This window comes from Dermochelys coriacea, chromosome 9 (genome assembly GCF_009764565.3).
Source record: "Dermochelys coriacea isolate rDerCor1 chromosome 9, rDerCor1.pri.v4, whole genome shotgun sequence".
Classification (NCBI taxonomy): domain Eukaryota; kingdom Metazoa; phylum Chordata; order Testudines; family Dermochelyidae; genus Dermochelys; species Dermochelys coriacea.
In genome coordinates this window covers 5,164,129-5,185,449 of record NC_050076.1, presented here as the reverse complement: position 1 = coordinate 5,185,449, position 21,321 = coordinate 5,164,129, and the positions used below count along the sequence as shown (strand labels likewise).

The window sequence follows — 21,321 nt, the reverse complement described above, 5'->3', positions numbered from 1 at the left end:
GGAAAATGTGGACTTCGTAGCTAGGCACATTAGTAACAGTGGTCTGAGTTTCAAAGGTGTTGAGCATTCACAAAAGACCCACTGGAGTCAACAGGAACTGCAGGCTACTCATTGGTCATGATCTAGCAAATCTCGAGATCATGCTTAACTGTACGCAAGTAGCATAGGCCCTTGAAGTCAACAGAACTACTTGGGCACATGCTTTGCTGGGTTGGGGGCCACATGCCTCAATAGGGATTAGGGTAAGTCTTTCCTATTGACTTCAGTGCATTTTGGATCAGACCCTTAGTGACTAAGTCTGGACCCTTCCAAGTGAGAGAATATCAGATCAAGACATTTTAAGCCAAACAGACAGAAGAAAATACCCCTCACTCCACTGTACTTCACTTTTCATCGTTTTATTCTTGTATTTGTACAGCTATATTTTACAGAATGCGTTAATGCAGTTTAGACACAGCCCAAACCCTGTCTCCCGAGATTGTTCATAACACAAGCATGTAAAATAAGATCCAAAAAAACCCCAAAACCCAACCTCCCCCGCCCCCCCCAAAACATTCCCCAATAAACAGTTCTGCCAGAGGACTCCTTTTGCAACATAAGGCTGTACCTTAAAAAGGAAATTGGGCTCATACAGTTCATACATTGAAAACGTCCATTGAAAAAAAAGGCACCGTGCGAAACACATTTTACATATATACAGACTGAAAACAAAAACAAAAAAAAATTACACTTTATTATTATTTTAAATTCCTTCTGCAGCTTTGTTGGTTTAATACACACTTTTTTTTTTGTAAATTGTAAACCTTCACTTGCAAAAAAATACAAATACACTGATGCATTTAGACAAAATATTTTCTTACTTATACAGATGCAATACTTTAAAATATCTTGTTAAGTGCTCTACCACACTAAAGAGTCTCAAATCAGCATCTGCCTGCAGATGCTAAATCAAGTCTTTAATGCATTTTATATATTTTTAATATATCTTTATGTTCTATATATATATTTTTTATATATATATATATATATATATATATATACACACACACACACACACAAACTCTGCCATAGATTCCTTCACCTTTGGTTAAAAAAGTTAAAGCCCTCTCTTCAATAGTACACAATTCTTTTCGTCTCTTTAAAAGAACACACATTTTGCATACAAAGAGAAAGCAAAAAAAACAAACAAACCAACAACACAAAAAATAAAAAATAAAAAAACGCAACTGTTCCCGTAAATCAGCATGACCTTCCTCATCTTCAGACTGTGAAGGTTAAACTCCGGAGTTTATCAACACTCCACTGGACAGACATTTTTTATACACATTTAAATCTGAATACGTTTTTTTTTAGTTTCACATAACTGGGAAAAATAAAAATAAAACCCGTGTATTTTTTAATATTTTTCCCACCTTCTGCACTATGGGCTTAGAGGCACTCCATCGTGTGATGAAAGTTTTAAAGTGTTACAAGTGTTACAAGTATCCTTTGGATATCTTCCCCCCCTTCCCCCAGACTCCCCTTTCCCTCCCCCCGCAGAGAAATCCACCTGGCTTTCAGCACGCCTTGGGCAGTTCTGGTGGCAGCTCTGCTGTCGAGACGCGGTATTGCACCTTGGTGTTGGTGATGGCGCCGTGTTTCTGCCGGAGGTGCAGCCGCAGCTGGCTTTTGTGGCGGAAATGCAGGTTACACTTCTCACACTAAAACCAAAAGGATGGGGAAGGTGCTGTTAGCTTAAAAGTTTACAGAGCCATATGTAATCTAGCCACATATATGCCCCCAGCAGCCCCTGCCCTATCGGAGTTGCCTCACAATCATTCATTAATGTGGCCTCGCCAACATGGCGTGAGAGCAAATTTTACAGATGAGCAACTGAGGTGCAGAGAGGCTAAGTGACTTGCCAAAAGCCACGCAAGGCGTCAGTGGCACAGCCGGGATCTGAACCCAAGGCCAGCGCTTGAACCGCCAGCCCACACTTCCGCCTCAATTTTAAAATATCTTTGTTGCTGAAAAGACGGACGCCATTTCCCAGCCGGTCACTTTAAACGCAGTGAGTGCGAGTAATATGAAGCACTTGGCAGGTCTGTAGTGCCTCTGTCTGGGGACTCGAAATCTTGTCCTAATCAATGATTGCTCAGTACTCTCAGCACCCTGGACATCCCCTTTCTTTAGAGGGGGAAAAATGGCACTAGAGAGGTTAAGTGACCTGCCTGAGGCCACGCAGCAAGTCAGTGGCAAAGCTAGAAGACGACCCCAGGGGTCCTAGCTTGCCTGCTTTAGCCTCTAAACCACAGTTCCGCCTTGCGTAAGAGTCAAAGTACTTTTTTCTGTCCCCTTCTATCCTAACTATTCCCACCTGCTGATATTGCGCAGGAGACTGTATGTAGCAATCTCCGGATGGCTCAGATGGGGGCTCCCAAGAAGATGCCTGGGAAGGGGGTGCTACATGGCATGGGGCCACTCCAGGCCCCAGTCCCTCCGAGTCTTGGTAGCATCTACTCCTGGTTAGCTCCAGCTCTTTGGATTTGAGGTTAAGCCCCCATGTTGTGGGCCTCAGGGTTAAAAAAGCATCCTGGGCCAAGCTCACCCATGGGGTAATGCCACCAACTGCACAGCTGCTTACCCTAACCAGTGAATAGCCCTCACTCAGTAGAATTATGCCAGGGATGAGTTGAGCCTGGAGGGGACGTCTTGACACCCCTCATCTCTAGCATCTCTGACCCTCCCGTACAGTAGAGGAGCAACGTCCTTTGTCCTCTACTGTGATGTGAGCCCAGGCCCTTTGAAAGAACGTGACCTTCTTCGGATGGGGAAGGGGAGGAAGAGAAAACGGGTCAAGGCTGGTTCCAAATACAGCTCAACCCGTCAAAATGCTGTCTCAGCAGCAGGCCTCTAATTTACTGTGTCCCGGAGGGTGGATGGGGAACAGAGAGGTGTCCTTGGGGAGAAGCCTGGTAAGGATGCACCAGAGCTAAGACTGAACTGGTGGTCGGGACTTGAGCCATGCCAGGGTGATGCCAGCGATCAGTGCTGGACAACGTCTCCCCACCACGGTACGTGGCCCTTATGGCTGCTAGGGAGTTCTGGCTCGTGGTGACTAGCCCCGATAACGCCGGGAGGTCACTTACATGGTACGGTTTCTCTCCTGTGTGGATTCGAAGGTGACTTTTGAGTGTCTGCAGGTGCCGGAAGCGTGTGCCACAGATTTCACAGGGGTAGGGTTTTTCACCAGTGTGGATTAGCACATGAGCTCGGAGATGGGCAACCTGCCACAGAGGAGACAATGTCAAAAAAGGGTCCCCATAGGCATGCTTGCCACATGCACTTCACATTCAGACCAAGCTCCCCAAGCCACTCCTATCAATCCTCATGCTTCAGGGCATTAGCAAGACAACAGCTGGGGTCAGGAAGAAATCCTCCTCCCACCCATTGGCCATGAGAGGCAACACTGGATTGGACTGACCACTCGGTACGGCAGCTCTGATATTAAAGGCAGACTCTAAACCTAATGGATTCTTCTAATAAACTAGCTTCACCAAAAGGAGTTTGAAAAGCTGCCATCTCTAACCACAAGCCCAGTCCTTATTAGTCAAATGACCATCTGAAGGGCCATCTTCCTCGAGTATGGAATCCTAGATCAGACTCCACGGGCATAAGCTAATGAATGTTTGCAGCAAAACCCTTTGAGAGCCCGAACGGCTGACAGCACACGGAGAAATGTAAGAGGCACAGTTCTGTTTCATTGAAAAAACAAAACAAAACAATGGACTAGCTTCATCGACCTGCCAAGAGCAAAGTTCCAGGGGCCTGTATTAGCCCCACAACATGGGATCATCACCAGGCCCTAAGCAAGGAACAGTGCCTCCTTCAGGGCATTTCCCATATCACAGACTTCCAGCAGAGCCCCAGGCCCCAGGAAGACGCCTCCCACTCTCCAGGGGAATTGTAGAGCATGAAGTGGGATCCCCACCTGGACAAATCTGGCCCCGCAGGTCTCACACTTGTAGGGCTTCTCTCCGGAGTGGATGCGTGTGTGGGTCTTCAGGTTGGCCGGGCGGTTGAACTGTGCTCCGCAGATAGTGCAACGATATGGCTTCTCGCCTGTCACCCCGCCAGAAACAGAGAGACGCCAGGTTAGCACACAGTGTCCCGAGCGCCCCAAAGCTTCCACTACAGTCACTAAATCGCTATATAGTCCACAAGAGAATGGAAAAGACACGGGCTTCCTAGCAGCGCTGAACCTGCAAAGCCCAGGGCAGACTCCCTGCTGTGTTCCAATTCCTTTGCTCTGCTTTTGCTCCCGCTAGCTGGGAATTCCCTCAGTGTGTATGTGATGGGAGACCCCAGTGGGGGCACAGCCATCATAGTCCGGTCCTACGCCAACCTCCACACAGGCACTGGAGGCCAGGGAAGAGGCATGGCCACAGTACGGCATGCTCCAGCTATCCTCAGCTGGCAGGCGGTCCCTTGGGGGACCAGTGCATGTTAGAGCAGCCCTCAGGCTGCTCTAGCCTGCATACAGAGCTGGGTTAAGAGTCAGGGAACCTACCGCCTACAACATTTGGCTGCAGCAGAGAATCTGCTCACTGACTGTGTGGTACACCCACTGCACACTGGTATTTTTGACAGGGAACCCTAGCCAGATGTGACCCTCTCCTCCTTCTCCCAGAAAGTTATTCATAGAACTACTGTCTGGCTTAGATTGTGAGGCACAGCCCTAGAAATCAGGTCTACAAGGCAAGTCTGTCTGCTTTGCCAGACAGGATTAACAATTCAGCCCCTCCTAGTCCAGCAACAAGCAATTTTGACCAACTTTATACTGTAGCTGGGTGAGCAAAGCAGAGATACAGCAAGCAGATGAGATCTGCTTGGCTCTGTCAGTCTCTGAATGGTTTTAAATACATTTGATCCAATTGTTGGTCATTCCTTTGGCAAAGTGAGCAAGGCTGAGAGAGATAGAGGCTGGTTCATAGCCATGGAGTCAGTAGTAACTGCGCTCCAAACTATTCAGCCTCAATTATTCCCACCTGCCATCTACACAAAAGGTAATCTTCATTGGATCTTTTCCCTCCGCTGCATCCTTGGGATGGATACAGATGGGCTGAAAGGTTCATTGGAGGTTTTTTTTTTTCCCCTCCTTTGTTTTTAAATGAAGAATATGAAATGAAGAAGGGCCTTTTCTGTGATTTTGCTAGAGGATGTTTTGGGAATCTGAGGGGATGTATATTGTGAGCTCTTGCACCTTACGGCTCCGATCCTGCACGTGGTTAACTTTATGTGCTGTAAAGTCAGGCAATGTGCAATTCAGCCCAACTGATGGGGGAGGAAGGCTGGGTCTTTAACCCAAACTTCCTTTCTCCGAAGTGTTAGTTGGGCATCAATGTTCTGAGTGTTTTCAGAAGCAAGCCAACCCCCCCAGGATTCTGAGCAGCAGCTAAACCCCTGATCCCTTCCTTTCTCAATTGGGCTGGCTCATACCATTTCAGCTGTTCGCCAGTCACCAGGGATTTTGCCAGGCACCTGACTTTCTAATGGAAAAACAACCAGACTATTTATTTTTGGTAAAATAACCCCACTCAGCCTCTTTATCCATCATTTAAAAAAAAAAAAAAAGCCCAAAGGGCCCATTCCCTGCCCCAAACACTCTGAATGGAACAGCCAATACAGTTCACATGTGGAGAGAGAACCAAATGCTAGGCAACACCTCATAGTCAAGGATCCCAAAGTACTTTGCAGATATTAAGCTTCACAGCCCCCCAGGGGGGAAAATAAGTATTTCCCCATTTATAGCCGAAGCACACAGGGGTTAAGCCATTTCCAAAGGAGCAGAACCCAGGAGTTCAGGCTCCCAGGATGTGGCTGAAGATCCACAACCATCCCTTATCAGGTGCTGGGTTGCTTTGCCCTTCCCTACATACCAAGTCACAATGCCCCAGTGCTGGATATGGATTAGGCCTACATACAAGGCAGAACTTTCAGGACCTTTCAGGGCCTTGCGTACTTTTCAGGACCTGCTTTGACACATTGCCATGGGCTGGCACCAGGAGCGCCGGGTTGTACCTGTGTGAACGGTTTTGTGGCTGGCTAGGTTTCCCTTGTAGCGGAAGGAGGCCTGGCAACGGTCACACTTGTAGGGCTTATCACTGTGTGCCTGCAGGGAGTGCCTCTTGAGAGAAGCCTCTTCAGAGAACCTGCAGTCGCACTCATTGCAGAAGAAGGCTCCGTTTTCTGTCGGGGACAGAGAGAGAGGCGGGGAGAATGAATGAGATCAGCAAGCACAGCAGCACATGGGTCGCCTCCTGCATGGACAGGGCCAAGGAGCCGGTGGGGAGGTGAAGCCACTGTGCCAAAACTAAAGTCTGTTTCACGGGGGTTCGATGGAGTTGGGGACAGCAGCACTTCCACAGTGTCCGTTACACTTTCCTTCATACATACACAGCAAAAAAAAAATCACCCATGGGGCTAGCCAACAACCAAACCAATCAGACGTAGTGTCTTAGTAAATAGGAAGCAGAAGGTGGAAAGGCTGCCTCATGATGGTGGTTTCACTGTATATGAATTCAGAGTTCTACTCGTTGGGGGAAACTTGGGTTTTGAGCAGCAAATAAAATCTTCCATTTTTCCCCACTGAGTTGGAGGATGGGGGCAAACAGATTTTTACAAAACAGAGTTTTGTAAGCCTCTTAAGAGCATAAGAACGGCCATACTGTGTCAGACCAGAGGTCCATCTAGCCTAGCATCCTCTCTTCTGACAATGGTCAATGCCAGGTGCCCCCGAGGGAATGAACAGAACAGGGAATCATCAAGTGATCTATCCTGTTGACCGTTCCCAGGTTCAGATAAACAGAGGCTAGGGACACCATCCCTGTCCATCCTGGCTAATAGCCATTGACGGACCTATTCTCCATGAACTTATCTAGTTCCTTTTTGAACCCTGTTACAGTCTAACCCTCTTTATCCACAATTGCTCGTCTATACTAGAGACAGTTCCAAGGACTGATGAGTGAGGCAGATAACATGGCCAGGTCCAAGTGTGGATCATTTCTTTCTGCTAGCTCAGTCCCCTACCCTGGCAATTTTGATTGGGTGTGGCATTCTTCACATCATGTCTTAAACTGTTGGGAGACAATAATGACTCTCAATTAGCCCAAGCTGCCTTGTTAGAGGCAAAAACCAATTCCCATGAATGCTTTGTTCAGCCAGTTAGCAGGGGGTTTGGAAAGCACTTTGAGATCCGCTTGGAAAAGAGATGGCCTGAACCATTGAAGTTCAGATTCAGAATTTGGGTTCAGCCCATTGTAGAGACAGACACCAGCCGGATAGCCTGTATGCTGGCTCAAACATGCCCAGAGTTCTGGGGGTGCTGCGGCCGGGCCTCTCTCCTGATGTGGCGGAATGGCATTGTGGGAGCTTCATCCCACAGGTTCCATGGGCCCCCCTCTGCCAGCTGGAAGGGCAAGTGCGGGAGGATGGATTCTGGACTTACCACAACTGGAGTCGGAGTATTCGGAGTGGGTTTCGCCCATTTCCTCTCCGAAGGTCGAGCCAGGGGTGTGAAGGCACATCTCAGAATGCTGGGGGGACTGGGAGCCGCAGGAGCTGCATTTTGAGGAATGCAGGTACAGAGGGGACTGCCCCTCACTGCTCTGAGGGGACCCATCCAGGGATCTGTGGAAGAGGAGCAATGCCCATCAGAAGGTTTTAGTGCCACAAGATCACAGCACCTCCTTCAGCACAGGCATGAAGAATACACACACATTGCTGGGTGGACACTTAAAGGAGCCCTAGTCGGGATCAGGGCCCCATTGGGCGTTCCCTCTACAGGGCATTCAGCAATCACACTTCATTCTTGTATAGTGCCCATCCCACAAGGATCTCGCTGCACTTTACAAACATCCCCATAGAGTAGGTAACAGAAGAGTAAACTGATGCACAGGGTTTAAGTGAACCGGCCACAGCCACAGAGTGAGCCAGGACTCCTAGTCCCTAATGTAACCATCAGCCTATGCTGGGTGTGATTACACATTTGGGAAACATACATTACTGGCTAGATCCTCAGTTGGCATCAACTGGCAAGGTTCCACTGAACTCACCGATTTACACCTGCCGAGGAACTGAGGCAAGAGGCCTGTTCACCAAAACTAGGCATCTACCCAAAGCAGTGCTGCAAGGAGTCCTGTCTCCTCTGGGGGTTTGCCTTACCGGTTCACAATGTTGTTGAGCCTGCTGGCTTGTGGGATTGTCGAGTCTTCCCCATTCAAGCTCAGCTTGGTTGGGGACTGGACGTCTAGATTCTCAGGTTCCATGGACTGCTGGCAAGCCGACGCAGACACATAGGAGTGAGGGGAGAGGGTCCCTACTTCATTCTGGTCGGCACCATCTTGCTTGGTGCTCTGGTTTAAGTTGTTGAGGACAATGAACTTGTACTTCTTCCAGTTGCAGGCTTTGGGGTCGGTTGGGCTCTTGGTACCCAGAGAGCCAGAGTTTTGACCGATGCGGGCGTTCTTGCTGCTGCTGGACTCGGTTGGTGAGTTGGGTTGGCAGTCTGACTTCTGGGGGCTCTGGGGGCTGATGAGACCCTTTCGGTTCACTGGTGTGTTGGTTGGTTCAAAGTGCTGGCTTATCTCATCTTCTGAAGAGGTCCGCTCTTCTTCTTTGGCTGCTTTGTCACAGGCAAAGTAGGGAATGTTTCGGACCAAAGGTGCGGCGGGCTTAGGGCCAGCAGCTATGCTGTAGTGCATGTCATTTCTGGCCTCTTCGGCAGCAGCCTCTTTTGGAGAATAGATGGTGGTGTGGCACGTGTTGGTGGAAAGGTCAGTGATAGCTCTGGTGTAGTCTGTAGGGATTGTCCTGGAGCTGTCACATGGCAGCATTCTCTCCTTTGGGAAAGGGTTGACCCTCGAGACATCTGGCAGGGGGATCCTCGCCTCTCGCAGCTCGTCATCTAAGAGGAAACCATTGACTGGAATGGGGTTGTATCCAGTGTAGGAAAGGGGTGATCCAGACAGGCCACTGTACAAACTGGAGGCAAAGGCCCTCCCATCGCAGAGAGGCGTGTTTCGGAGAGGCATGTTGTTCTCGGAGACTTCCCGGCTCCTGTAAGCCATCACCTCTGGATGACTCAGCATCCGGCCCGTCAAGAACTCTTCCCTTGGGGTCTTCATTGCAGAGACCATCTCGGCTTCGCTGCATGGAGACAAAAGGAAGGGTGTTACGCCTTATTCCCAGCCTTTGAAACGAGCTATCAGATGCGTTTGCAATTCCACCCTCCACCCCCACAAAGTACAAAGCTCTCCAACTCAGCCACGGGTGTCTCACCTAGACTTGACAAACCTTCGGCAAGTATCGACAACATGCTCCATCTGCAGGTAGAGTGCGGTGGTCATGACAGCCATGATGTTGCTTTCCCTCAGGTTGAGGCGGGAGGTGTACATGAAGTCCAGCAGGATGCAGAATCCTTCAGGGTTGATCTCTGGGGCCAGAGTGATGATGTTCAGATTGCACTTTAGCTGGTCAGTGAATATGCTGTAAAACAGTCCGCTGCAAAGGGGAAAAGGGGTGGGAGGGGAGAGTGAACCCAAGTTGCAAGATTTCGGAAGAAGTGAGGGGGAGAGAACTTATTACAGGGGTTCTCCATTGGGATATCATGAACTCTCAACCTCTGCCCTTCCTACATTGCGACGCTGGAAGGCTAGCCCCAGGGAGGTCCTGTTATGGAAAAGGTTGAGAACTCTGACCTTAGTTAATTTAAGACCCTTAATAGATTTCCCTCATGGAAATCCTCTCCCTCCCTCCCATGTCTCCTGCCTCCTCTGATCTACCATTAAACTCTTCCACTGGTCCCCCAAATTACACCACTGAGTGCAAGCACCTTCTCCTCTGCAGCTCCTGCCATCTGGAGCAGCCTCCCTGTATCTCTATTTCTCCATGCCAACGGCCTCTCATTTCCTCCACAATAGCGCCACCTGATCAAACGAGGCCCAGCGACAATGCCAGGAGAGGTGGCAAGTGTTTTATTTACAGCGTACAATAGTGAATGGATTTCAGTCAGATGCCAAGCATCTGATATTCATGGATGTGAACATAGGGCTCGGAAAGGCAGCGCTGGACCCTGGGATGTCAGACGTGCTGTTTATCTGATGGAACAACGTGTGCGCGCAGAGAAAGGAAAGGGGGCTGGGCGGGCTGGAGGAGAAAGCGACTGTGTCATTAGCCCCTCTTCACCTGCAGGCCATGAGGACAGTTTTGTGGGCTCTGAACTGTTCCCGGTTCACGATGATAACAACATCGGTGAGGATATCCCGGCTCCGAAGGCGGTTAAGATTGAGAAGTACGTCACTTGCGTGGCGGGTGAACTGGATGCAGCTGTCTGCCTGAGAGGCCATCTTGACTCTGCCTGAAAAAGGGAGAGAAAAAAAAATAAATAGGACCACAAAGTGACTCAGAAAGCATCATAAGGCAGGGCCAAGAACCTGCCATTGGTCTACTCCAGCAGGGGCTACCCTGTAAGACAGTGTTTGGTTAGGACAGCAATAGACCCCCAGCTAGAGAAGAAACGACAAAAGTCTATGACGCAACCACATTTCAGCTTCCATCTGCAGTGGCCATGACTGGAGTGGATTCAGTATGAGTCCCATACTCCTAGCTGATGAATGAATACAATAAGACCTTCCTGGGGAATAGGTGGGCAAGCTATACCACCTCCCTATCACACCCCAGGCCTGCTCCTGCTCCCACTGTGGCCAAGCCAGCAGCAGCCGTGCTCAGCTCCATTGGAAGTTGCTATTTGAAGATCTCAGAGGACTAGCAGACAAAGCAAAGCAAAGCAAACCCTGCACACTAATTTTTATGGTTTGGTCCCACAACTCTGATACGTGCGTCACTCCCACGGATGTCAGACAGTTGAATGGACAGCCAAACTACAATATTCAGCCATGGAAATTAGAGCTATTCATAAAGATCCCAAACAAAGTTACAGGTGCTCAGCGCTTCTGAAAATCCAGACCAAGGGGTCTCTAGTGGGGCACCCAAAAACCTGTGGCCACTTCTGAAGATGAATTGCCCAGGGTCACTAATCAGTGGCTGCATCAGGAACAGAAAACCCAGGTATCTGGACACCCAATTCCCTAGAATCTAGATCACCAGGAATTCTTAATTCCAGAACTCTGTTCCTCTTCCCTCAACAGTTCTTGATGTGAAGCCTTCCAAAACACGTTCTCTTTGATCAAAGTTGGAGGGTCTGATCCAGGCCTTTCCCAAGAAGCTGCCATCCAGCACCTGAAATTCCACACTGGAATTTGATTCTTAACTGCCAAATTCCTCAATGACAGGATTAGTTCCAGCCACTGTTCCACTGCCGGTGGTGGGATATGAATGTGTAATTTTGTGTAGAGCAGCCACTCTCTTGAATACAGATTCTGACTGGGCCTAATGAAACATTTCATTCAACACATTAAAAAAGGGAATGGGGATGAAATTAAATTTACATACCCAGTGCCTCAATTCACAGCCCAAAAGTTTGTTTCAAACCTACAAAGCAAGCACAAGAAAACAAACACCAGATTAGGTCAGCAATGTAAATTGGCTGTGGTAGGATGCAAGCTTGTTGTTTTGATGTAACATCAGCAGGATGCGACCTGAAGCTAACAGCACTTCCCCTCTCCAATAAAGTTAATTTGTTTCTCCCAGTACAGCATGTTCCTATTGCAGCCACAGACTTTGGGAATCTAATCATAGACTCTTCCACACCCTCTACCCCAAACCATGGGTGTATGCCAAGGAGCCTTTCATATCTATGAGTCAGGGACTCGAGGGTAGCTGGGGAGGGTACAGGAGGAGTCAAATAAGAATTCACTCACCACTTTTTTCAGTTATGCCTCTTCCCATCCCCAATATTCCCAATCCCTTCTTATCATCTCATTGCATCACACAGGGCTGCAAGACTCTCTCCCCTCCCCTCTTTCATTCTCCCCAGAAACTGAAAAGGGTCAGGAATCATTCTCCTTAGTAGCCACCATTCTGAAGATTTCAAAGCACTTTGGAAATATGAAACACTAGAAATTGATAAAGACTGGGAAACTGAGGCACTGAGAGGTTAAGTAACTTTATCGATGTCACACAGCAAGTCAGTAGCAAAGCTAGAAACAGACCTAATCCCTTCTCTGACTGCCAAAAGATGCTCTTTGTCTCCACCTGCTGGCTTTGGGGAGTTAATGCAATTGGGACAGAGAAGAATTTCTTCCTTCCATTCCATGCTAAGAGAATTTTATTTTTCTTCTTATCTACATGAAGACAATTACTTTCCCCCCATAGTTTGCTTTTACATTGAAAAGAGGGGGAAAGGAGCATCATAGCCGTTATTTGGTTTTTCAGATATAGCCATAAACTTTTCCAAGCCCCAAAAGATGTGTACCCAGAGATTTATGGGGAGGAAGAGGAATTAGTGTGATTTTTTAATATGCTAAAACAAATGCATGACATTAAAATCCATTTCATACACTCAAATGAGGCGAGTCTCCAGAGCGCCTCTGAGTCTCCCTAACTTGAAACTCAAAAAAAGGTAACTCTTTTTCCAAATACTGCAGACTCTGACCTTTTTGCATAGCCCTCTGTGCCAGCCACTTTCAGTATTCACATGAAAGCCAAGAGATTTACAGACTGTGCTAGCAACTGGCCTAGCTTCAAAGTTCCCACCCCAGTGGAATGTGTAAGTGATGCACAACCGGGTCAGATTCTGAGCTCAGTCATTTCAGTGCAAGTGCCAGGCATGTCTACCAGCTACTGGAGTCACAAGAGTTGTCCCTGAGATCAGAACAGGGCCCACTTATAGGCTACGACATGGATCTGAGAAGTACAAAGCTCACCATGAATGCCATCCCGTTCCACGCAAGGCAAGAAGTTCCTGCAGTGGTAGAATTCTTTGACAGGGATGGGGCAGGAGGGCCACCTGCCCTGGGTGCTACTTGGTCCTTTGTCCCATCCTGCTGCTGCCCTCCCCCCCAGCACATCTACAGCACCCGTCCAGTCTCGTTGCCCAGCCCATCTTTGGTCCGCCCGGGTGCCCCTCTGCAAACCCACCGCTGGAGGCTCCTCTAGAAAGCAGACAAATCTGGGCTCCTGACAGCCAGCCAGCCTTATCCAACAAGGGACCATCGCATTGCGCTTCGCACCAGGATCTGCCTTCAATCTGCTGCGGTGACTGAGAAAGAGGAAGGCGCTCCTCCCCTCCGCGACACACCCTTTACCCACCCACCCCATATTAATCAAGCCAGATGCAAATGAGCGTCCCCCCCCCCCCAGTTTGGCCTTTGCATTCACCTGATCATAAGACAGCACAGTTCAGCAACAATAAAGAGACGGTCAAGATTTGATGGCTGATAGATTTCATATCGGAGTTGCGGGGGGCGAGGGGGGGTGAAGGAACTATTACCCCCCCGGCCAATTTCTCACGCTCCAGGGTTCACCCCACCAAAGGCACGTGGGGGTGGGAAGGAGGGGATCCGCTTCCAAATAACCCCTCCCAGGTCACCCTCTAGCCCTGCTGATGTAAGGGAGGGAAAAGGAAAAATCCCCCCCCCCCAAACACAGAGACACCCAGTCAGAGCTTCTCTTTCCCACTGTACCTTGCAGCCAGCTGCCGGCCCCAGGCCAGCCGGTGCGGTGTGAGCGGCCGGGCGTGCTGCGGGCTGGCTGCGTTTACACGGGGAGGAAATGCCCCCCCCCCCCCCCATGGCCGGTTCGCGCCGGGGAAGGGCACCGCGCTGTCATTCCGGGAACGCGCCGGGCTCCGGCTCCCGGCAGCCCTGTTCTAGGAAGCGAAGCGGGAGCCGAGCCCGGGGCACGGCGAGCCCAGCCCGGGGCACGGCGAGCCCGGGGAGACCGTCCCCGCCGCGGGCCAGGCTGCAGCGCTTTGCAACGCGACAGGGGAGGGGGGGCTGGAACCCAGAGCCCGGCGTGGGGGCGCCCAGGGGCCGGCTCCCCCACGTGGGCGAGGGGGCTGGAGACACCACTGCTCTGGGGCTGGCCCGCTGCTGAGCCGGGGGGAGGGAGGGGTTCCGCCGCTTAGGGGTCCGGCCAGCTGCCCCCCAACCCGTGCCCAGCTCCCCCTTGCCCCTGCACCCTCCCCGTCCTTGGCAGGAGGATCAAATCCACCTGCAAATAAAGAAATGCACCACCACCTACACGGGCGGGGGGGGGGGAGGGAGAGCGCGGCGGCACCTCGCTCCCCGCAGCCCTAGCCAGGGCCAGCCTGCGACTGGCAGGAGCTCGCCCCATCGCTCCCTCTGCAAGCCACGGCAGGCTGATCGCAGCGAGCGAGCGAGGGTGCGACGCCCCTCTGCCCGCTAGGGGGCGCTCCGCCGCCAGGCATCGAAGAGCCACCCGCCGGCAACAAGGTAGGTACTTTCAGCATCCGCAGAGACAGCGGCGGGGGCCCCGCCGTCGGTCTTGTTCTCTCTCCCGGGGGCAAGTGACCCAAAGCAGGCACGCCAGGGTTTGCCATCCCCCTGTGCACCTGCCCGCTAAGCAGAGCCCCGAGGGCGCCGCAGGGAGGCCCCCTTAGTAGAGGGGAAAGCCACCCTCCTGTCCTTCGCAAAAAGAAAAGGAGGACTTGTGGCCCCTTAGAGACTAACAAATTTATTTGAGCCTAAGCTTTCGTGAGCTCCAGCTCCAGCTCACTTCAGCTCCCTGAGCTGTCATTTCTTACAGAATGGCATGAGATGGGGGGGATTGTAAGAGGCCTTCAGCTGCCAGAGCATGGCTTTATTAATCTAGCAGCCTCCTGGGGCTGGGCCAGCACCTGTTTTGATTAATAATAAAAGAAAAAATAAAGAGAGAAAAAAAAAAGCCTCTAAGTTAAACACTGTGTCAGTGTAAATCAAAGAGGGGTTGGATGCTCTTCCCCATCCCTTGCTCCCTCTGGCGACTAGGGCACTAGCAGCATATTAAGCATTCTGAGCTCTTTCAGGCTGGTCCCATTTCCTGCCAGCAAACAACTGTTTCTAGGAAATGCAATATAGTACAGGGATGGGTTAATTATCAGCATTTGTAACGAGGAAACCTGCATATTTCTTCTGGCACTGCAAGCTGCTACAGTGTATTTTAATGTCTTACTTTGAAGAAGAGTTTAAACTGGTTGCACTTTTGAATGCTTGGAAAGGGCCCAGTTTCTAGGCTGCAGATTACTTTACTCTTCATTTAAAAATAAAGAGGGGGGGGGAAAAATACCATTTCAGAATCCTATTTATACTGCCAAAATCTTGCTTAGCATTGATGAAAACGGAAAGCCAATAAGTGCCCTTGGAAAGTGATGAGTGAACCTTTTTTCAGTGCTTCCCACTCCATAAGAAAATCCGCACATTCATTTTTAAAATGAATACAGAAATGTTATTTCAATTGAAGTGACGCCAGGGAAAATGTGGCCCATTATCTCAAATATCACCTACTGTTTAAAGTAACTTAAAAGAATACATTACTATAACTGCAAGTTTGGACTGTGGACACATATCCAGGTACACTCCAGCTCAGACTCAGCAAATAAATTTAGCCCTCATAGCTGCCCCTAGTGGCTATTAGCACACACTACACGTTTTAAAATAGCACAACTTGTAGTGTATTTGGGAAGATGCCATCCATGTAAGTTATCCTTCAGAAAGACCAGTCCCGTGACTCAGGGAGAAATGTCTCTCCTCTATGAACAGTTCTACAGTGAATTAGTCAATAGCCTCCCTCTCGTGGTAAGTAAAATTCAGGTCTTCATTGTGTCTGATTGATAATAAATGTAACTGGAGGTGCAAAGACTAGCCTAATAACACAGGGATGGGGAAGAAAGCCAACCACTATCCCCCACCCTCCCTTAGAAATAAAATTTCCACATGTGAATTACAGATTTTGCTGTAGTTCTACCAATCACAAGAATTGTTAAAAATAAAATCTAGTACAAAAATATGGGTGTTCTTCATAGAGGAGATGCTTGTTTACAGACCCCATACTTAACTATAAATCTGAATGAAAGATCATCAAGTCAAGTTTTTCCCCCAAATTAGTTTTTAAGTAGGCCCCACTATTTTTTAAAGTTCCAACTAAAATTGTTAACACCTCCCCAGAAGGTGTTTGCATCCAAAATATTGCTGCACTAGGAGCTTAAACGGACTTTACCTTGATTTTTTTGTCCAAGAGGATAAATATTAAACAAGTAACTTGGATATGTAAATTATTTTATCTTGCTCCTCTAAAGTCCTTGTAGCACATTAAGAAAATGTTGTTTGAAATCAGATTTAAAAAAAAAAAAAAAAAGAAAACTTGGCATTATCTCAATTAAGTTTTGCCACCTGCATTTACATTGGTGTTTGGATAACAGATTGACAATATAGTATATTTCTTAAGACTTTCTTATAAACTAGTAAGTTGCTGCCATGTAGGGTGACAAACATTTTTTAAATGAATGCATAATTCTGCAACACACGACAACCTATATTAGACAATGATTCAGGAACAGTAGATGAACATCACAGGTAGGAAATATTTTACATGTGATTTCATGAAAACATTCAGACAGAGCTCCACATGTAAGTATCAATAACATTTTAATATGTACTTGATTGTTTTCAGTTAGGCTGATCAATTTTTGTGGCCCTAGATGTGTCTCTATTCTTCATTGCTGACTTTTAGCTAGCTAGGAATTTTTTTTTAAAACAGTAGTGTATTCAACATGTTTTTGATTTCCCAAGCTTGAAAGATTAGTTGCAACCAGTCATCAAAAGGAATTTTAAAAACCTCTAGATGGCACCCTTTAGCTTTGTTGTAGAGATCTGTTTCCCTTGGAAAATAAAATCCCACAGCTGAGGCTGGAAAACATATAATTTTGTCGATGTAATTCTGTTGCTCTTAAAACACGTCTGAGCAACGTTATTTTTTTTACGAGCTTTTCCATCCTTGCTTTTCACAACTTAATGTTTCTGCTAGGCTTATTTTAGACTCAGACAGAAGTCTTCAGTCCTCACTATCCAGCATTTAGGCTAGCTGGGAACACTAGCCATTAAAAAAAGAATACATGCCTTTGACTTGTTTTTGGTGTTCTCTTTGAGAATCAACTCTCATTCAGAGTTCCTTCTCTTTAGAATAAGAAATAACCAGTGAAATACCATTTCTTTTCTGATTATTGACTCAGACAGTCAAAACAAGGGTGGGTGGGAGGGGAAACATATCCCAAGAGATCTTTGATCTATTTTGCCTCTCAACATTGAGCATTTCCCTAGAAATGAAGTCTATTCTTCCTGGAACAATGAAAGAATCCATTCTTCTGGAAGATCCTTACACAGCCTTTGAATATTTTAATCACTGATTACTTGACAAAGACAGAAAATATGAAAAAATTAAAAAAAAAAGGATGGATTGCTGGTTTAAAACACACAGTTGTAATGCAAACTGGAGTTCTTGCCCTATGAGAAAAAGTTTTGCCTTAAAATATTTTTGAAGAGATTTCCTAGCTGTAAAACAAGCCCTTAAGGGTTGCTGGAAGGAAGTCTGTATTTATTCTGAAATCACTTATCCCATAAGCCTTTAATACAATATTTTGAATAATCATTAAATTTTAAAACCTCTGGACAAGCAGCAAGATGGTGCTTGATGACAGTAAAACATCTTCTGGAGTCAATGAGAATTTTGCCCCAGTTAGAGGCTGCAGGATCCTTTTCTGCTTATCAGTGTAGATCTCCTCCATTCCCAAGCCAGTTTAGTGCTGGCCCTGCATCCAGTGAAGTCAATGGCAAAACTCTCATTGATACAGGCCTCTTCTCTCTCTCTTTTTTGTACTTTATTTTTAAATCAGATTTACCTGGTGTATAAACATAGCCAGATCTTGGGTTGGATGCCTTTAAAAGCCAGATTCAAAGACTGGAAGAGAAGCCACACATTTTCAAAAAAAGGTAGGATGTTTTTATTTCCCTACTCTTCCTTCTAGGCCATCAAGGCTATTTCATAATATTTCAAAATATTGTGACAACAAACAAAACCCCAGACACATCCAAAAGGCCATTCCCTTTAAAACCGAGAGAGGACGCTGCTAGCCACACACTACTACTTAAACCACTAAGTTTTCACAACAAAGTTTCTCCAGGGTGGGAGGGGAAAGTATTTTGACATCAAGTAATATCTGTCATTTACACAACAAACTAACTGGAACTCTCCAATAAAAAACACACAGAGAGAGAGAGAAACTGTACAGACCCCACCTTTCCCGCCATTCCTCCCTGCCAAGCAAAAGCAATTTGTCTTGAATACATTCCTTTGGAGAAGGCACTCCTGCCATTTAAAAAAAAAAATCCCATAAAGAAATTAACAAGGTTAGGTGTGAGGAAAATGAACCCTTCGCTCTGTTGGCACTGGAGTTTGGTTGACTTTCTCCCCCTGCTTCTCCTTATAGAAATACAGCAGGGGTTTCACCACCCCTCTCTCATTATAATTGTCAAACCTCAGCAGCAACCCCTTGACGTGATCCCATATGTCAACAGGGATTGGATTTCAGCCCTGGCTGGCTGAACTAGAGATTTCTAAAGATTCATCCCCCCTCCTAAAGCTTGATACTTTGCACCTCGTATTAGAGAGCGCGGCGGGGGGGGGGAGGTTGTGGGGTTGCATGCACTCTTGCAAAGCTCTGAGATTTCTAATCCCTCCCCCCCCCCCCCTCCCTTTTCAAACAAACCCGCCTGCTCCTCTTTGCTGGTGCTACCTCCAGGAATAGCGTGTGGAAAGGGGCCAGCTGGGACAGCAGATTTACGAGCGCCTGTCTCCACGCCAAGCGCGCTGTGGTAGTAAACGGCGCGGAGAACAAGCGGAATTGTCCCTGGCTGCTGATTTCTTTTTAATTGGTTTTTTAAAAACAAAAACAAAAACACCCCCCCTCCCCCACCACTCCAGGAAGAGAGAGGGCAGCCCGTCTCCACGGGCACTGCAACCAGCAACCCTGCTCCGGAGCCATCCGCGGATCGTGTTTACATTCCGCAGCAGCTGTGTCTTGGGCGATTTGAGGACATTAGCTGCACTCAAGACCATAAACTAATTGGAAATCCATTAAAAGATTACACGGGTTTCCTGCAGGACGCTCGCCCTCTTGGACACGAGCCCTGGGAGATTTCGCTCCCTTGCCACCCGAGTTCTGAGCCCAGAATTATTTCCTAAACGCTGGTTTGACGGATCCCCCCCCCCAAGCTGGTGATAATCCAAATAAATATGTATCTATTCACAGTAAATCAGTAGCCAGATTTTTTAAAGTCTCCTTAAAGCACTTATGTCTTGGTCAAAAATGCTTTTATTTCTCTGTCAACCAAAAAAAAAAAAAAATCAAACCCAGGATGGTGTCATTATTCTATGAAATACAAGCATGTTTCCTAAATAATTACTCATGCTTTTTTTAAAAGCAAAACATGGACGTTGTCCGCTCAGGCAGGTAAGAGTTAGTCGATCCAAGCAACAGTCACTTCGCACAATTACTTTGGGATCTCCCTCAAAATCTCCCGCAAGTCTTATCCAGCAATCCTGATTTTTTATTTTTTATTTTTTTTTTAAAAAAACAACAGCTTGGGTTGGCAGGACTAGACAGCCACAGGTTGCAGAATTCGCTAGCCCTTTTGCAAAGTCATCTGTTTGCACTGGATGGGAGAGAGGGAAAAAAAAAAAAAAAAAAACAACACACCACACACGCAACCAAGTTGTGTTGTCAACGCCTCCCCTAGCACAGTCTAGAAATAAAATCGGGAGCGTTTCTGTCCCCCGCCGGTCCTGCCCTGTGCAAACGCCCTGTCTAGTCTGAGTCCTGGTGCATGTGTCTTTGATTAGCAGCCGTACAGGTTCCCCTCTCGGAGGTTTTGCACCGTGGAGGAGAAAAACAAAAACACACAACAACAACGCAGCCATTAGGAGACAACCTCAAGTCACGCAGCAACCAAAACACCACAACATTTACTGCCATTCCCCCCCCCCCAGCCCCCGCAAGCGATCTCGCTCCCACCTTCCCTCCCCTGTCAACACCTCCCCATCGCCCCGAAGACCCCAGACCCCACATCCAGATGCGGCTGCAGGTGCAGAGCCCCCTCCCCCCCCCGGAGGAAGGTTCTTCCCCAACCGCAAAGAAGCCAGTGGATGCTAAAATTGTTTCCAATGCAAAAAAAAAACAAACAAGCCACCACCACACAAATCGCCTTTCCACAAACACACACAATTCAAGCCCAACGGGGCGTCCAAGCAACTGCAGGGGGAGGCAGCGGGGCTCCGGGGCCACGGCAGAGCGGCCGAGTTTTGCTTGGACCATTTGTTGTTGCAAATCTCTGCCCGCTGTCACTTAATCGACCCGGAGAGGCTGGCGGTGGCCGGGCGCCAGGCGAGGGGCGCCTCGGCCAAGAAAGGCGAGCGAAGCGGCAGAGGCTCCGCTCCCTGTCCGGAGGGGTAGGGGCAGGGGCAGCCCGAGAGGGCCCTGAGCGAGCCGCCACATCCTCCCGGCAGCCCGGCCCGGCGCAGGACTCAGCCGAGAAGGGAAGCAGCCCTGCGTGCAGAGCAGGGCCCCCCGATCTCCGCCTGTCACCCCCCGGCCAACGTTGCGGGCTCGCCCCGCAGCAGCGCCCCGGCCCTGCTCCGCAAAAAGACCAAAAAAAAAAACAAACAAACACCAAAGCAAAAAAAAAAAAAAAAACACACACCACCACCAAACCCCCCCAAACGAACAAACCCGCACCCCCAATAAAAGCACGCGAGGCCCCTCCACAAGCCCCCCCCGGCCGGCTCGGCGCCCCGAACACCTGCCACGCGCGGGCGGAGAGGAGGGACCCGGGGATGGGGAGAGAGGCGCCTGGGAGCCGGAGGCAGGCGCCTGGCAACCTCCAGCATTAAAGGGGGGAAAAGCAGCGGCGGCGGCAGCGGCGGCGGCGGCGGCGGCACTAGAAGCGGCGGTGGCAGCAATCACCTGGTCTCCGGGCTTTCCTAGAAACTCCTTGCATCACCACTTCTAAGAACCCCAGTTCTAAGAATCAACAGAGCTCAATTCTCGGAATTTGAGCGGCCGACTCTACCACTGCGCCCAGCCCAGGGGAGGCCACCCGCCACCCCTCCCTGCCTCCCCGCTCGCTCCTCCCTGATCCGCCCCGCCCGCCCCCTGCCGCCCGCCGGCGGGACCCCGGGGAGCCTTCCCGGCCGGGCTCCCCACCCGGCGGCGGCGCCGCGAGCGAGGGGCCAGCGGCCGGGGCCGGGGGGCTCCCCCCGCGGCCGGTGGTAGGCGCCGGTCTCTGGAGTCACGTGGCCGCCTGCCTTCTGTGACGTCGGGGCGGCTTCAGT

The 21,321-nt window shown here is 49.0% G+C and overlaps 1 protein-coding gene across 6 annotated transcripts; it reads right to left on the bottom strand.

Moving 5' to 3' along the window:
- Nucleotides 1-382: 382 nt before the first annotated feature.
- On the bottom strand, nt 383-21,064 carry BCL6 (BCL6 transcription repressor). 6 transcript variants are annotated; one of them, XM_043491742.1, is made up of 10 exons: nt 20,954-21,064; nt 11,491-11,529; nt 10,225-10,396; nt 9,334-9,540; nt 8,203-9,186; nt 7,487-7,668; nt 6,061-6,228; nt 3,971-4,101; nt 3,129-3,266; nt 383-1,700 (listed from the first exon to the last, which is right to left on the bottom strand). In XM_043491742.1, exons 3-10 carry the CDS (start codon nt 10,383-10,385, stop codon nt 1,557-1,559), a joined length of 2,115 nt encoding a protein of 704 aa, XP_043347677.1. In that variant the 5' UTR covers nt 10,386-10,396; nt 11,491-11,529; nt 20,954-21,064; the 3' UTR covers nt 383-1,556. The 6 variants fall into 6 exon arrangements, with proteins under 6 accessions (XP_043347677.1, XP_038272724.1, XP_038272722.1 ...); XM_038416796.2 differs by having other exon boundaries at nt 9,319-9,540; nt 20,954-21,063; XM_038416794.2 differs by lacking the exon at nt 20,954-21,064 and adding an exon at nt 12,864-13,225 and having other exon boundaries at nt 9,319-9,540.
- Between the last annotated feature and the right edge of the window lie 257 nt (nt 21,065-21,321).

Coding starts and splice junctions, on each gene's coding strand:
- BCL6 (XM_038416796.2), bottom strand. CDS start 10,385: ATGGCCTCTCAGGCAGACAGCTGCATCCAGTTCACCCGCCACGCAAGT. Junction 7,669..8,202: donor CTCAACAACATTGTGAACCG/GTAAGGCAAACC, acceptor CCTCTTCCACAG/ATCCCTGGATGGGTCCCCTC. Junction 6,229..7,486: donor ATACTCCGACTCCAGTTGTG/GTAAGTCCAGAA, acceptor TGTCCCCGACAG/AAAACGGAGCCTTCTTCTGC.